Source organism: Loxodonta africana, chromosome 14 (genome assembly GCF_030014295.1).
Source record: "Loxodonta africana isolate mLoxAfr1 chromosome 14, mLoxAfr1.hap2, whole genome shotgun sequence".
In the NCBI taxonomy this organism is placed as follows: Eukaryota; Metazoa; Chordata; class Mammalia; order Proboscidea; family Elephantidae; genus Loxodonta; species Loxodonta africana.
In genome coordinates, this window is record NC_087355.1 from 79079633 (window position 1) to 79097003 (window position 17371).

Consider the following 17371-nt stretch of genomic DNA (forward strand, 5'->3'; position numbering starts at 1 on the left):
AAGTCCTATCCTGGAAATCACATCACGTCGTACTTTCAACCAAATTTAAGTGTCCTTGGAGTTTTGTCTGACTGGCGAGTGCAGACAGTGGCTCCCCCTTGTGGGAAAGCAAGAACATAGCTATTTGTTCCCCTGGCCATTGCCAAAGCTGTCCAGGCCATCAAATGAATCCTCTTTTAGCACACTGCTCTTATGGGCTCAGAGACCGTCATGTTCTAATCCCGGAGTTTAAATCAAGAAATAGTTTAACAGCCACAAGTAAGTTAAAAGGAATTTATTATCTACTTGCACGCCTTAAAGGATGGTTTGGAGCCCTGATGGCGCAGTGGTTAAGACCTGTGGCCGCTAACCAAAAGGTCGGCAGTTCAAATTCACCAGTCCGCTCTCAGTGTGGCTCCACAGCACTCCTGAGCGATCTCCACGTGGCATCATCTACCTTCCGCCATTTGTGCTTGCTTGTTCCTGAGCCTAATATGCTCTTTATACCTCAAAAGTTGTTAGGTGTAAGACACCCTCCACCGCTGACCTGACCTCGTTAACAAAGAAAACCCTGTTCCCAAATGGGATGACATGCACTGGTACACGGGTTAGGATTTACAACACACATTTTGGGGACACAATTCAGTCCACAACACGAGGGACTGGACACCTGGTACAACTGAAGGACCCTCTCTTGTGGTCTGGGAAACATGTTAAAAAATGTTGTGCCATAACATTTTTAAATTTTAACTGTCTTGAAAATTCTCGCTGAAATTAGAGATGATCATAATTTGGACCAATAATATACCAACTAAAATTAAACCAGCTCTAGAAGTCAGACTTCCATCACCATCCAAGATGGAGAAGAATAATGCTAACACAGAGCAAAGGCTCTGAAACCCACAGATACGGACTGATCCAAGTTCTATCAGTAGCTGTTACTTCAGGCAAAGCTTCTTCACCTCTTTGAACCTGTTTCCTCATTAGTAAAGACAGGTAATAATGTATTTGTCTTGGCCACCTGAATAGCATGCTTGCATACAGGGACTCCTCAGTAAAGACCAGCTCCTTCCTTCTGTGGGGCCACTATTCACCTCACAATGCTCTTAAAGGGAGCCTAGAAAGATGTGACCAATGTTATCCAGAAGCTGATCCCTGAAAGATGAGTTCATGTTTGTCAGATGAACATGGGGAAGGAAGGGGCAGTCAGGCCCATGGACCAGCCTGACCAGAGTCAAGAGAATGTGGCACCAGAGGGAACAATCTGAACAGCAAACAGTTGAGCCTGGCTGGAGAACAGGGTGTGAGGTAGGACAGCCGCATAAGTACAGACCACAGTCAGCAGGGATCTGATCATAAAGGACTGTATGTGCCGTGAACTGGCATCCTTTGACTAGGTTTTGCTGGAAGTCTCTTCCATAGTTAACCATTTTCATTTTATTTTACCTCAGATAAGGAGCCCGGTGGCACAGTGGTTGAGCGCTCAGCTGCTAAGTGAAAAGGTCGGTGGCTTGAACCCACCAGCTGTTCCACGGGAGAAAGATGTGGAAGTCTGCCTCTGTAAAGATTACAGCTTTAGAAACCCTACAGGGAAGTTCTACACGGTACTGTAGGATCACTGGGAGTTGAACTCCACTCAGCAGCAACAGGTTATACCTCAGTGGTATTCTCCAGGAACCACCAGCATGGCTGGACTAGACAACCTTTAAGCAGTTTCTTCAGCCATGAGATTCAGATTTGATGACAAATGTGTTCATTTTCTGCCACCAGTGAGATCGTAGCCTTCGATTTTCTCCTCAGAAGTCCCTCTTACCTCACTCCTCCAGGATCAAGGGCTGCTCTTCCCTCCACACTCAGCAGTGCATTTGTCTTTACGTTGCTACCCTCTCACTCCTGGAAGCTGAGAGTGAGGTAAGTGTGGTTTTCCTGTTACTATATACACACAACAGTAAATCAAGAATAAATTCAAGTTAATGACAAGATCACCAGCCTTCTTGTACTTAGCAAGACTTTTAAGGTAATTAAAATCATGTACATAGACAATGAAGAAAAATACTACGGAAAGACCCAGCTCTCCCCTTAAAAGGAAAGAAAACTACATGTTTGCCAGCCCACTGCACCCTCCCGCCACGGGATATTTTTGTAAGCACTGCGATGCCAATTTACTTCTACATGTTGCTGTAAAAAAAATAAGCATAGCACACGTACAAAAATACTGGCAGGGGGAGGGCACGGTTGGCAAACAAATGTAGAAGACCTGTGTTATTTGCATAAAAATATGGTATATGTGTATACGCATTCCATAAAAACATACGTGAGGAAAAAATTTTAGAAGCCTAAAATCAAGACATGAGTAAACCAAACCACACTTAGAAAAATGAAAGCTGATTTTTATTTTATCATCAACAGCCGTTCTTTAAACATGAACATGCATACGTAATATTCTACGCACACATCACAGTTCTTAACATTAGTTAATAAAGGTTAAACACACAACATACATCCTTACAAAAAAAGTCAAAATGCAAACTTAAAACTTTAAACAAAAGTCTTACTAATTTAAAAAAAGTTTGTGTTGGGTACCATTTTGTACAACACAGTTAATTTAAACATTTTCATTTTGGCTGAACATGAAAAAAGCGGCAGTAGAAAATAAAGTCGTTGAGGGTTTTTAAATAGCAGAATAGGCAGTTTTGCCATGCAGGAGAAGCAATATTAAATATTAGTTTTCAAAAAAAATCCACATTTAAAAATATTTAGTTCAAGTCACAGAATTTTTCTCAGTAGAGACCCAATGCAATGCATAATTAGCTGCCTTAGATGGCCTGTTTGAAAGGACACTATCCTTTCAGAGTATAACTTTACTGATTTTGGCACAGAAAAGAAGTCTTAAGAACAAGAACATGATTAAAAAAGAGGGAAGAGGAACAGAGGAAAGAAATAAAAAGCAAGAATAAATGAGATAGTAATTGCAATCACTAAAAAACTGTGCATTCCCAGCCATTGCAGAATACTGTCTTCTTCTTTCCATAGCAGGTGCTTATTCCAGAACTGTTATTGCAGCATGGATTTAATTTGCTTGGAGGTAGTCTCATCATTCAAATGTTTTGTTGTGTACCTAGAGGTAAAAAAATGATCAATTTAAAGATTTAAGAAAGCATCTGCACTGGGTTCTTAGGAGTAGTTGCCCAGGCAAATCTTCTCGCTCACAATTACACGTTTCTTCCCAGCTTTAACCCTGCTCCGGGTTTGTGGGCATATCCTCCCCACCACCTTTGAAAAAGAACACCCAATGGTCATTTAAAGTTATTAAAAACAAATATTTTCCTTTAGGAAAAAACGAGACTTCAAATTTATCTGAGTTAGAACTACCTTGTTGAAATGATCTGGTTAAATTCTAAACATCAACAATCAGCTGTAACTTCTCACTCCATTGAAAATAATTGTTCCATCCCAGCCCATGGACCAAACGTGGCTCACCATTTGCTTTTATATGGCCTGGGAGCTAAGAATGATTGTTAGATTTTTTAGATGTTTGGAAAGAAAAAAATCAAAATAATTAACATGGAAGTTACATGAAATTCCAATTTCAGTGTTGATCCAGTTTTACTGAAACACATCCACGCTGATTCATTTATGTATTGTCCATGGTTCCTTTCTTACTACAAAGGCAGAGCTGAGGAGCTTTGACAGAGACCATATATACTTCCTTACTACTGGCCCTTTACAAGAAAAGTCTGCCAACTCGTGTTCTACCTTGCACTCAGAACAGCTCAACTACTACAGCTGTAACTGCTGCGTCCCTAAATATTCAGTGCCTTATTTCTAGGCAGGTGTGTTTTGCTATAAGCATGCAAATCCAAATGAAGAATCACAAAAATAATCACTTAATGATTATTATTTTGTGAGAAGATTCATCATGGGATTCCTCTGAATAGCAGAAATCCAATAATATATAATTATTAAATATCTACTGGAATCCTGCTATGTGTCGGGCACCGTTCTAGGAGTTTACAATCTGGCAAAGGGAAAAACATAACATTATAGAAGGCTACTGTGGGTAAAGCCCAGGAGCAGGGAGGAAAGTACAGCCAGATGAGGCTGGCAAGAAGCCAAAGACCAAGGCATGTGGACACCCGGAGACCACCGGAAGGAGTTATTCCAAGCGCAATGGAGGCCAGTGGAGGGTTTTATGCAGGACAGGGATGATTCATGTTTTGAAAAAAATTACTCTGGTGTTGAGGGAGAACCGTGGGTGCAGAAGGAGCAGCAGAGGAACCCATCAGCGGGCATTCACAGAGGTCCATGTGGGAGATGACAAAGGCTTGGACCAGGCAGTGGCAATGGAGACAGGTGTCCATTGCCTGAATGTGGGATATATTTTGGAGATAATTCTGATAGAGCTTAATACTGGGTTGGTTAATTTGGTTTATGAGAATTTCACATATAATCTTTAAAGAATATATTACTTTAAGCAAGGTACATACACAGACGGAATTCCTGTGTTGAAGAAATTTAAACTCAATTTCTTTTAGGTTCATTTCAAATTAAAAAATTCAAGAAAGTACTTAAACAAATTTCTGGAGCAGTAAAGAGACAAATGTGTGCTTAGTAAGTATCTGATATACTCTCTTCAGTGATACACTCTCCTCAGTGTTACTTAGAAGTTACTTCCAAACTGTCCTCATATTATTTAACAGACACCAGAGTAATTTGTATATATAAATTATACCTTCATTTTAAATCTTTTGGTCACTAATTACTGCTTCTGAGGAAAATAAAGTGTGCGTCTCTGAACAAATTAGCTATTCACTAAAAAAAAACAATGATTCTGTAAAGGATACTTGTTCCGTTTTGTAGAGGTATAAATAAAAACACTGGCCTAGTACTTTTGGAGATTACGACTTGCTCTCTTACTGTCTCATCTGCTCTGAGTGAAGCGTATTTAGAGCTGGGCTGATTTAAGCGCCATTTCTCAAAGCACCAGCAACATCAGCATCACCTACGGCATTCATTTAAAATGAAGCTGCCTGAGGTCCCTCCCACACTTCACAGAGAGGCTCTCTGGGGGCGGGGACTTGGGAGTCTGCATTTTCCATAACCATCCAGGTGATGGAGCATACAGAAGTTTCAATAACAGCACAACTAAGATTCAATGGACTAGCACAGAGTATATGGGAAATAAATCCCGACATGTACTAGCTGTATAATCTTTAGTCTCTCAAGAGCCTAAGGTAAAATGGAGACGCTACCAAGACGCCGTATCACCACCCACCTCACAGAGCTGTGGTAAGGACTAATGAAGTCATGTAGATGAAACGGCATTGTACATTTACAGGGATACACGTGGCTCTTGCCTCTACGGATCTTTCTTCCCCTTTCCCTCCACCACAAACATTACTGTGTGGGAGACTTCAACTCCATCTTTCACTCACCGCCACTGCCCTCCCTTGACCTCGTTCTAGAGAAAAAGTGACTGCATTATCCTTATACCAGGGCTTTGAACTGGTTCAAATCAGTTTGGTCATGCTTGACGAGGCAAAACCGGAAGACTCAAATTTTAAAATTTGGGTGATCTGGAATGATAACCAAACAGGAAAAAATTATGGGTCAAAACCCTGGAATGGGAGACTCGGAATAGGAGCAGTGAGCCCTTTCAGAAGCCTGATGCTTGAAACGGATTATTGGCAGGAACGTGGAAAGTGACACCCATTCCAAGCGGCGTGGTCGGCTACCATCTTTGAGCAGCACAGCACTGTTTCTGACGGGGCAAGAGATTTGGTTGCTAAGCAGCAAGTATGCCGCCATTGTTTCCTAAGAGGGAGACTATGTTTCTAGCAGAGCTCTGACCCATAATTTTTCCCATCCCAGTTATCGTTCCGGTTCGCCCAAATTTTAAAAATTTGGGTCTGCTGCAGTTTTGCTTCCTCAGCCATGACTGAACAGGGAAGAACTGATTTGAAGCCCTGTGTCATGGGCTGAATTGTGTCCCCCAAAATACCTGTCAGCTTGGCTAGGTCATGACTCCCTTGTATGATTCCATGATTGGCTACCATTTTATCATCTGATGAGACTTCCCTGTGTGTTGTAAATCCTATCACTGTGATATAATAAGATGGATTAGTGGCAGTTATACTGATGAGGTCTACAAGATTAGACAGTGTCTTAAAAAGAGAGAAGCGAGCAGAGAGACATGGGGACCTCGTACCACCAAGAAAGCAGCACTGGGAGCAGAGTGCGTCCTTTGGACCTGAGGTTCCTGCACTGAGATGCTCCCAGACCAAGCGAAGACTGACGACAAGGATCTTCCCCCAGAGCCGACACAGAGAGAAAGCCTTTCCCTGGAGCTGACACCCTGAATCTGGACATATAGCTTACTAGACAGTGAGAGAATAACTTTCTCTTTGTTAAAGTCATCCACTTGTGGTATTTCTGTTACAGCAGCACTAGATGACTAAGACATCCTTCCTTAAACTCTGAATCATAAAAGTAAACTCTGAGATTTTAAATTAATTCTTTAGGCATAGGCCCTTCAAGGGAAAGAAATAATACTAAAATCTCCCAAACCTCAATTACCTCTTAATATTTAAAAAGGATTTCCAGTTATTTGCTGGCTTCGGAGAGTCTCACCAACGAGAAAGAAAAGGGCTTGGGAGAAAAGTCAGGCTGACTGGGACACAGGAGTGTTCACAAAGGAACTAGGTAGGAAAGACTCACAAGAGCATACATCCTGGCAAAACCAACCAAGCTTGCTTTGTAAAACCTCAAGTGTAAAAACTTCCCCAAAACTAGGCTTTGGCTGCACAGTCTGAATAGGATTTTCAGTTGTTTAGATTACGTTCCTTATTTTCCTGATGTTCATGTAGAAGACCTCCTTTATTCAGGCAGTCGCTGTCTCTACAGCACTTCTCACAATCTTAACAAAGTCATTTAATGGTTCCTCCCACTGAAGTAACACTTCCTGCATTTTGCTTTATGACATACCAGGTGTAACTAAGTATTCAAGAGTAACAATCCATCTGGCTCACGTAACACGTGGAGGACAGGATAGTGCAGTGGAAATCACTTCACTGAAAACATCCCGACATACTATTCATCTGAACCACAATGCACAACAGTCAAAGAGCAAATGCTGTTACCTCCGAACATCGCTGTATGAATATGCCTGTGTTCATGTAATTTTTGTGTTTAAACTCCAAATAATCAAGTAATAGGCAAAACATCTTTTATGTCAGGGAAATTATATTACCAATTAAATTTCTGTGGTAAAGAGTTTATAAACTGCTGACATTTCCACTAAAAAATACACCGGCATTCTTAGGCACTTCTATTAAGTCTAAGTAGAAAAAAGACATCAAATAATAACTGACTGCTTCATTTTCATAGGAAATACACAAAAATAATATAGGTCTGTACTTGTGAATGAGGGGAAAGAGCTGTTATAGAACAGTTTGTGTAATATGATACTATACTGTAGAAGGGTAACAATCACACAGAGCTGTGTCTACATGTGTGAGGAAAACACTCTGGAAGAATGTATACCAAAGTGTTAAACAGCTGCTTATCTCCAAACGGTAAGATTACATGCTTTCTTTCTCTTTAAATTTTCTGTTTTTGGAATACTATTTACATTTATCATGTGTTCCTTTCATTAATTAAAAAAAAAAAAATCAAACAATAAGCAGCACTGCTTCAAGAAGGGTAAAAAGCAAAAGCCAAAGTCTTCAGCAAAGAAATGAAGCTGGTATTCCCATTTATGTGTACAGACACAAACACAACCCTCATTATAAAAATATTACAAGAAATATTTAAAAGCAAGATTACCAATAAGCAAAATAAAATCTTTACATTTCTAACCTGAACATGGAATTCACATCTTTGGCACTGTTCACGTTTTGGAGGATTTTCTCTACGTACACATAAACCAGGAACCCCAGTGGTGCAGTGGTGAAGAGTTCAGCTGCTAACCAAAAGATCGGCAGTTTGAATTCACCAGGCGCTCCGTGGAAACCCTACGGGGCAGCTCTGCTCTGTCCTGTAAGGTCGCTATGAGTCAGAATCGACTAGACAGCAGTGGGTTTAGTTTCTGGTATACATAAACAAAGCATTTTCTTTCCATATACACTTTCCTATCCGTACACATATAAACATGTACATATACATACCTGAGAGCATTCAGAAGACCTTCTACACTATTTGGAGGTTGGTCCTTAAGAACTTTGATACAACCTTTCATCTAAGGAGAAGGAAAAAAAAGTAAAATGTTTCTTCACACGACATTCATTTTCAAAATGGTAATAATGAAAACAAACTAGGGCTACAACTATGAAACTCATGAGGGATTACGTACTAGGAATGTCAAAATAATTATTCTTAGAACAGATAAAAAATCTACCTAAGTGTTTTATTCTCAGTTTGTCAAACTTTTTGAGAACCACTGTGCACAGTAGTAAGAAAAAAAAAAAGAGATCTCATGACTGTTAAGTTTAAAGAACAATCAAAAAGCAACAACCGCAACTTAAATCGGTTAAAACTGAAGTGCTACCCACACTAATGACAAACGGAGGGTTTGCTGAGGGAAGGCATCCCAGTAAAGGTAGCTTTTAAACAGAGTTTTAAAGGATGGAAGAGACATGAGTTGGGAAGAACAAGGAATTTTTCAGGGAAAAGAACCCCATGACAAAACTAATAAAATAGCGAATGCAGAGGAGACACAGGAATTCTGCAGGCTGAAATGACTGGCACAGGGGGAGCTGAGAGAGGGCTTCCCTGAAAGCAGGATGACTCATTTGGAACCAGTGGTCCAGATACCAGTGACATGCTACAGGCTATTTAAAAAGGGAACAATTCAATGAAGACGGTATTTAAGGAAGATAAAACTGGCCACTGTGAAAAAGTACAGCATAGTAGAGATAACACAGGCTTTGGAAACCACAGCCACTGCACCATTCGCTAGCAATTATATTAGTTAATTTCCCTAAATTTTAGTTTCTCCATTTGCAATACCACCACCTACCTCTGAGGAGTGTTTTCAGAGTTAAACAGGAGAACAAGTATAAAATCCCCAGGACACAAAAACCACTCAGTAAATGTTAGCTAACTTCTCCTTATACATGATGACGTGAATGCAGGCAGGAAGACTGGCTAGTAATCAGTCATCTAGATTCAAATTGCGAAGGGCCTGAACTAGCTGTGAAAGGGAGAACACAGGACTATTCTCACAAAAGACTGGTTAGAATGCTGATGAACTGGATATAAGGAGAGAAATTACAAAATAGAGAAGCTAGAAAACTACTTTATTTCTTATACTTTTAGAGAGACAAGGAAAGGAGAAGTCTAGAGCACAGCCACAAATTATGATGATAAGCGGGGGGACTAGGAGAGGCATGTAAAGTCTTCAACTTTTCCACTGAAGCACACCTCATGATTTTTCACATACATTTAGAAATTAACTTTTTACTTGAGATGACCTTTGATCAAAGACATTAAATGACACACACACACATTTCTGTATGTCTCATTATCTATTTATATCGCCAAAAGTACAGAAGAGCCATTCATGAATACAAGGCTTCCCTACAAAACACTCTAAAGACAATACAGTTATCCTTCAAGCCTCCTAAGCTGCCTGTACATGGGCTATAAGAAAAACAGAGGAGGGCAGAGGCCACCATTATCACAAACCATGAATCTGAGCTCTGTGACAAAGTAGTCTCCTAGCTCTTTAAAATAAAATAAAATTAAAAAAAAAAAAAATCCATGTTTTCCATTTCAGGAAAACCTTCTGGAATTATTTAAACAATGTCACTCACGTCGATTTTTGAAGTTTTGGCAAATGCTCCCACTGGATGTACATGGTCATAGAGTATTATGACGCCCACCATTACCCTCAAGCAGAAGGACACTGTCTCTTCATTTGTAAATCTGCTTCTGTATTCCCTGGAGGGTAGGAAAGATATGAGTGAATGAGACACATCACAAAACTCACTTCATGAGTTGATACAATTCATGAGAGCTGATGCTGAGGCCGTGATCTCTAAAAGGGATGTTAACACTAAACCCCCTTCTCCACGAGATCCCAGAGAGACAAGAAGACAGTGGGGCAGTTATCACACACATACTCTGGTCTCTATTTATACCCACCTTAGTACATTACCCCTTCTGCTTGACAGAGATCAGACGATTTCAGAGGAAACAAACCCACCCACTGCTGTCAAGTCGACTCCGACTCATAGCGACTATACAGGACAGAGCAGAACTGCCCCATAGAGTTTCCAAGGAGCACCTGGCTGATTCGAACTGCCCACCTTTTGGTTAGCAGCTGTAGCACTTAACCACTATGCAACCAGGGTTTCCAGAGAAAACAGAAGTAGCTCTTAAGTAAAAGTCTGGGGATAGATGCCTACAAAAAGGCTGTTACCACTAATATGAAAATAGCCACAAACTTAATAAATGCTTGCTATTTAGAACTTAACTTGATCTGAACAGATTACTGTATTGTTGCTAGGTGCCGCTGAGTTGATTTTCGACTCATATCCAACTGCCCTATAGGGTTTTTCTAGGCTGTAATCTTTATGGGAAGGAGCACTGGAGGTGGATTGGTTAAGCGCTCAGCTCCTAAATGAAAGGTTGGTGACTGGAACCCTCCAGATATTCCATGGGAGAAAAATGGGGCAGTCTCCTTCTGTAAAGATTTACAGCTTTGGAAACCCTACAGAGCAATTCTACCCTGTCCCATAGGGTCACTACGAGTCAGGATCCACTTGATGGCAACTTTTTTCCCCCAAATCTTTATGGGAGCAGATCACCAGGTCTTTTCTCCTGTGGAGCCACTGGGTGGGTTTGAACCACCAACCTTTTGGTCAGCAGCTGAGCACTTACTCATTGCACCACCAGGATCCTACATTATTGTACTACTAGATTTGAATTTTACTATAACTCATACTCTTCTTTCCTTGAGAAAAATGGAAACAGAGATTTTGTCTCTATGGAAGGCAGCATGGCACAGCAAGAAGAGTCCAGAATCAGGATGGAGACATCCAGACACGGATGGAGTCGACCACTGTGAGTAAGTCCTTTCATTTCCTGGGACCTCACTCCCCTAAAATGAGGAGGAGGAGGAAGCTAGTTGCCCTCCCACTTTGTAACTTTTCTGATAAGATGGTGTATGTAAAGTAGTGCTTTGGAAAATAAAAAGCCCAAAAACAAATTATCTAGTAAAACCATATATTATTCAATGATCCAGAAGACTTCTTTCTGCCTGCTGATGTGAATCCAGCCAGAAAACATTGTGGGATACATCATAAATGGCTTTAGAGGGAGGAGAAACCCAGAAGAGAATTTAGGCCTGTGCTGGAAAAAAAAACTGAGAACTAATGTCGAAAGAGAAAGGAAATAATTTGAATAACTCTAGCCATCTAGCAAAAAAGTGAAGTTCCTTACTGAAAAGGAGAGTGTTTACGAGAAGTAGAAGAGAAGGAGCTTTAAGGTTCTTCTCTTACTTCCCCTCACCCCCACCAAAAAAAAAGGGGGGGGCTCCCAATTCTGAAGAGTCCAAGTTAGTCTGACTGGTCTGAGGCACCTGAAAACCAAGTGTACTTTAAACGTAACCAGAAGTTACATTAAGCCGCCTGTTTTAATCTTGTTTATGTATTAACATTCCATACTTGGGATATGCTTCATTTCTACCTTCCAAACATGACATGTTCCTATTTGGACATGTTATAAAATACCAATCATCTCAGTATTATTGTTAGAGTGAAAACGATCTGCTAATACTCACGGTGTTTCAAGCATGACTCTGCACACGCTAGCCATGGTACTTAAACAATCTGTCGTATTTTCTATTGGTAAATTTTTATTCTGTAAAAGTGTACAGAGAACAAAAAAAGCAAACATGACCATTAGTATTCAAGTACAATTTAAAACCCAGCATAATATCAAAAATTAGCAACTTTAAAACCTGGTTCCTACTCCTAGTTTCTAAAAAAATCACTAGATTCTCGGCACTGCTCTAAGGTTTGAAGATACGGCTATGAGCAAGATAGCCAAGACCCTGCTCTCCCAAGAGGCACTGCCTTCCAGCTGTGTGGAGAACAACCACAACCATGCAGACGGATCAAGGGATGTAGAACTTTGTAGGCCATGTAGGCCATAACGTATCTGGACTTTATCCTAAGAGTACTGGGAAGCACAGGAGAGAATGAATGAATGATGTTTTAAGACGATCACTCAGCTGCTCTATGGAGAAAGTGGGGCAAGAGTGGAGGAGAGATGAACACTGGAACAGTACCCAGTAATCCAGGGGAAAGGGTGGTGGTCTGAATAGGAGAGGCAGCAAAAGAGGGGCTCAGTTTGCAGATTCAGGACACACTCTGGAGGGAGAGCCAATGAGACTGTCTGATGGAGGTGATGTTAGGGACTGAGATAAAGGAAGGAATCGGGATGACAACCCCTAAGTTTTTTGCTTGCGCAGTGGTAGCATTAATTGGGATGGGAAAGACTGGACAGAAGAAAAGGCTTGGAAGAGAAAAATTAGGAGTTTGGTTTGGCCGTGATATTGTTGAGGTGTCAACTATATGTCCAAAGGAAGACTGCAAACAGGTGGTGTACGTGCACACGTGGGCTTTGGGGAAGGGATTGAGGCTCAACATTAACAGCTGAGAGTCCATCAGCTTAGGGAAGGTATTTAAAGTCATAGAACTTCTTGACATCATCAGATTTAGTAGTACAGGTTCAAAATAAGCCAGTCTTCTGAATGTGAGGCCCCCCACCACCCACCAAAAAAAAGGTAGAAGATTTTACATGACAAAAGTTCCAAGAGGAAAATTACGTAGATCAATAAACGTTATTTCATATAAGCTCTACTGTCAAAGAGTACTTTCACCTAGAAAAAAAGCACCTCCTCAGGCAGCCAGGACAGTTAACAGCACAAAGAATAACTTCCTTGTGCAACACTTACCTCTGATACAAATTTCGTCGTGGCATCGCTTAAGGTTTTCAGCATTGGGGTTGCTTCGGCATAAAACAAAGACATTCGATTTGCCAATTCATTATTTACTTCATTTTCTCCTTCTGCCTGTGTAGAAAGAAAGAGCAGTCGATATCAGTGCATAAGATAGTAAATACACTTAACCTCTCAAAGGGTGGAGGCACGGTGCCTGTTTCATGAACACTTGGTTAAACTAAACTACTAAATACCTTTAACAAATTATACTTTTAAAACCTCATGTGTGCATAATATTCAAATACCAAAAAAAAAAAAAAAAACCCCAAACCCATTACCGATCAGTCAATTCTGATGCACAGCAACCCTATAGGACACAGTAAAACTGCCCCATAGTGCTTCCAAGGTTGTAATCTTTACAGAAGCAAATTGTCACATCTTTCTCCCCCGTGTGGCGGCTGGTGGGTTCAAACTGTCAACCTTTAGATTAGCAGCCGAGTGCCTGACCACTGCACCACCAGGGCTCCAATGCTTAATCTTTAAAAATAAAGAATATCAAAAATAAGGAATTTTTAAAAAGATTATTATTAAACAGTTCAACAAAAATCTGAAGAACCTTCTGCTATATACAAGGCACAGGTCTAAATGCTGTGGATAAAAAGACGGTTATGACATCATAGGCTCTCCTCCAGTATGAACACACAAGTATCCACACAGCATCCACAGTCAAATGCCAACCGGGACTTGCAGAGGAGCCCCGGTGGCACCATGGTTAAGAGCTCAGCTGCTAACCAAAAGGTAACCAAATCCACCAGCAGCTCCTTGGAAACCCTATGGGGCAGTTCTACTCTGTCCTATTGGGACGCTCTGAGTTGGAATCCAGTCGATGGCAACTGGTTTGGTTTTTTTGGCTTGAGACCGACAGAAAAAGACAGGAGAGAAAGATTAAGTCAGACGGTAAACGAGGTATTCCAACCCCATGGGAGAGGGGGAAGAATGTTTTATGTTTTCAAATCACTCAGTAGAGTGCAGTGTAATAAGGGGTAGCAAATTATGAAGGATAAAATTGAAAAGGAAGGTTGGGATCAGATTGCAGAGTGCCTTGAATGCTAGCCTAAGTTTATATTTTTCTTCCATATATAATGGAAAGCCATTTAGAGAGATAGGGGAATGGAATGACAATTAAGTCAGCTCTCTAAGTTAACCGCTGATGGCAGGCAAAGTGTACCAAAAAGAAAAAAGACTGGTCAGAAAACGAGTTACGCTGCTGCAGAATGACTGTCAAAACCGGAGTGCAAATGAGGCTCTCAACTGGGACAGAAGCAGAAGATGAAAAAGGAGAAGGGGACGAGATATGAGAGATAACTCACTTGACAAACGACTAGATGTACCTGTCATCACAGAGGGTGAAAGGCGGTACAAAGACGACTTTAATGTCTTTGGCCTTGAGTGATGCGAGGCAGGCAATCGTACAGGAGGACTGCGTGTTTTGCTTTTATTTTACAGGTGGGTATAGATGGGTAAGGTCAGGAAGTGGTATACGCAAAACCAAAACGATGCAAATAACAGACGCTTCATGGAAGAGAAATCTTTCCCAACCGAGAGCCTGACTCAGAGCAACTACTTCGTAAACTATTTATTGAACAAAGAAAAAAAATGAGTGGCCTCCTTTTTACATTTTTTAACCTTTTATGCCACTTATCAATTCCATATGTGGTTACTACATTTTTCTAATAACTGCTATCTACTTGGAGGCTAGGGTTGATCGTGAAATTTTCCCTATTTTTCACACCAATTAGCACAACATAGGTCCTCAAAATACCTAGAAAAAAGATATTTTCTTTATATTTAAGATTTTACTTAATGGTACTTAACTCTTTGGAGGTAAAAAAGGTGTGCTAAACAGCTCAAGAGGAGGAAGTCAAGAGGTTAAGAGGCCTAAAGAAACCAGAAGAGATGCTGGCCAAGCAACAGGCATAGAAGCCACTTTCTCCAACAGCTACATAAGGTACCCATATGCTGAAAGTACATGACTTCTCTCTCCTCTTCTATCAACATTAGTATTTCTCCTATCCCAGAAAGAAAAGATAGGGTATTATCCCAGACAGACGAATCCCCTCTAGGATTCGTCCACTCTGAGAATATGGGGACAAAAAAACCCATAACTACAAATGCACAAAGTTTTCATAAAATTAAAATGACAATACATAGAGAAATTTTTTAAGTATCAATGTTATGTATACAAAAAAGCAACTTTATTGATGGAGTTACGAGGGGTTTAAGAGAACCACAAGAAAATACGTACACACCACAGGATTTGCTGCAATTCTGTTCTCTCCTCCTAACCAGCTATGGTTGCTCCTAATTACTAACTGAATGAATGAGCAAATGATAGATGGAATACAAGAAAAACGAAAAACTTAAGAGCTGGGTGGTTCTTTCCACCCCTGATCCAAGGCTGCAACTTACTGGAACATTGTTAATCCTCATACGACTCAATGTTCTTCTGTAATAGCTGAAGTCATTCTGGATGGCAGGGTTTGTCATCTAAAGAAGACATTTATGAGAGAAAAGGGCATTAAACACTAAATGTTAATGTAAAAGTTAAGTGAAAGATCTATTAAACCGTTTTCACTAGTCCTACAACACTCCCTAACTTGTAACGCCTGTGTAAGAATTGAACTGGTGTCATCATCCAAGACGGCATTTCGCACTCAAATGCTCTAACGCTGTGCTTAGTCCACGCTGAATATGTAAAACTATGCAGGCTCTTTCTCAGTTGTGATCAGCATACTCTCCTTTTCATTTCAATAATTTCAGGTAATACAATAAAAAGATTATTTACCCAAAAAAGATTACCAAATAAAAACAAGGAATGTATAAGTACTTGTTTTAGATTATTATAATAAAACATCTATTTCGTCAGCAGGACAATCCTCAAAAGGACTACAATCCTGTATGCAAATCATTTGTACAGAGTATTAATAAAAAAGGAGCCACAGCTGTCAGAGACACAAACATAAAACGCTGGAATTAGGGATCCAACCCTTCCACCTTCCAGATGAGGTAACTGAGGCCCTGGAAAGTCAGACGACCTAACCATGGTCTCGTCATCAATTACTGAGAGAGCCCTAACCTTGAACTCAGGTCTCCTGATAGCAAATTTATTGCTTATTCCATTACACTCACTACTTCTAACAATAGGAATTTCTAAAGCAAAATATATTTTAACAACATTTTTATGGGAAGAAGTTTAAAAAAAAAAAAAAACAGGATGAGCAGAAAACAATTTTAAAAAATGTCAATATTGTTTCAGAGACAATTTTCACAATGAACTTCAATGAAGACTGAATATTGGGTGATTTACTATTTGCCATATAACATATACCAAAAGACCTGCCATGATTTCAAAATCCAGTTTTCTATTTCTGCTAAGGTCCAGCAGAAATCACTTAAACACATTTTAACGAGGTCTCCAGGCTTTTCTTCCTGGTGTTCATTTAAAGACTCGTGACTTCCTTAGCAATCTGAGGATCATCAGAAAATCTACCTTGAGTTCATCAAACCGGAGTGTGAAATGAAGAATTTCTGCAAACTGTTTAGCAAGAGCCTGCTCTCGCTCTAGGTGCTGGGTGGGAGAATACGGGGTGCTTGTCAAGGCTCCTAGAAGACCTCGTAATGCTGCTTCTAAAGAAAATAAATGATGAAAATCAGATAAAAATGTTGTTTGTTTCTCTAATATTTGTTTATTAAGAAGTAAATATTCCATGAATGTTGTGATCTTAATTCCCATAAAAGTAAGGTCACTTTAAAATCCAGGTTACCTAAATATACAACATATATGACAATCAAAACAAAGAAGTTTAAAATTCTGCCATTGTTAATGTATTACATGACAGCAATCTGAATACTATTTAATAAAATAAAAAACAAAGTAATTCAAATTCATAATTCTGTACACTCAAGTTGAAAATAATGGAGAATGTAAGTTTAAATTAAATACCAGGACCAGAGGTAAGTTTTCTAATTACTTTCATCATTCTCAGAATATGCAATTTCTGCATATTTTATGAAATACCAACTGTTATCTACAACTGAGTAACTTCTACAATGACACTGTGTCCATACTGTCAAATCTGCACATGGCTATGATCAAATTACTAACTTCTCAGACTCTTAATATGCCATTTCTTTATAAGCACAAACTGTTAAAGAGAACAAAATATTTGGTTAATAATAAGCTTCCTATCTCAGACCTTGGTACCTTAGCATTGTAATATAAATATTCAAAACAGGTCCTTTGAAATAAGTGCTACTTTTGGAATGCCAGACTAATAACTGTGTTAGAAACCAGAAATACTGATATTTCATTTTATAAAAATCAGAAATCAAACTAATTCAGTTACAGATTACAGGCTCAGAAAACAATGCTAGATTCTATTCAGA

General features: G+C 39.8%; 1 protein-coding gene across 11 annotated transcripts in view; it reads right to left on the reverse strand.

The window, feature by feature from the left end:
• Nucleotides 1–2348: 2348 nt before the first annotated feature.
• CYRIB (CYFIP related Rac1 interactor B) overlaps nt 2349–17371 on the reverse strand; it is a 181156-nt gene continuing 166133 nt past the window's right edge. For all 11 annotated transcript variants that reach the window (XM_064268092.1, XM_064268096.1, XM_010588491.3 and 8 more), the window contains 7 exons: nt 16476–16612; nt 15395–15472; nt 12941–13057; nt 11762–11841; nt 9792–9918; nt 8145–8215; nt 2349–3097 (listed from right to left, as the gene is read on the reverse strand). In XM_064268092.1, coding sequence (XP_064124162.1) covers nt 3034–3097; nt 8145–8215; nt 9792–9918; nt 11762–11841; nt 12941–13057; nt 15395–15472; nt 16476–16612 — 674 coding nt within the window. In that variant the 3' untranslated portion in view covers nt 2349–3033. The remainder of the gene's footprint in view (nt 3098–8144; nt 8216–9791; nt 9919–11761; nt 11842–12940; nt 13058–15394; nt 15473–16475; nt 16613–17371) is intronic.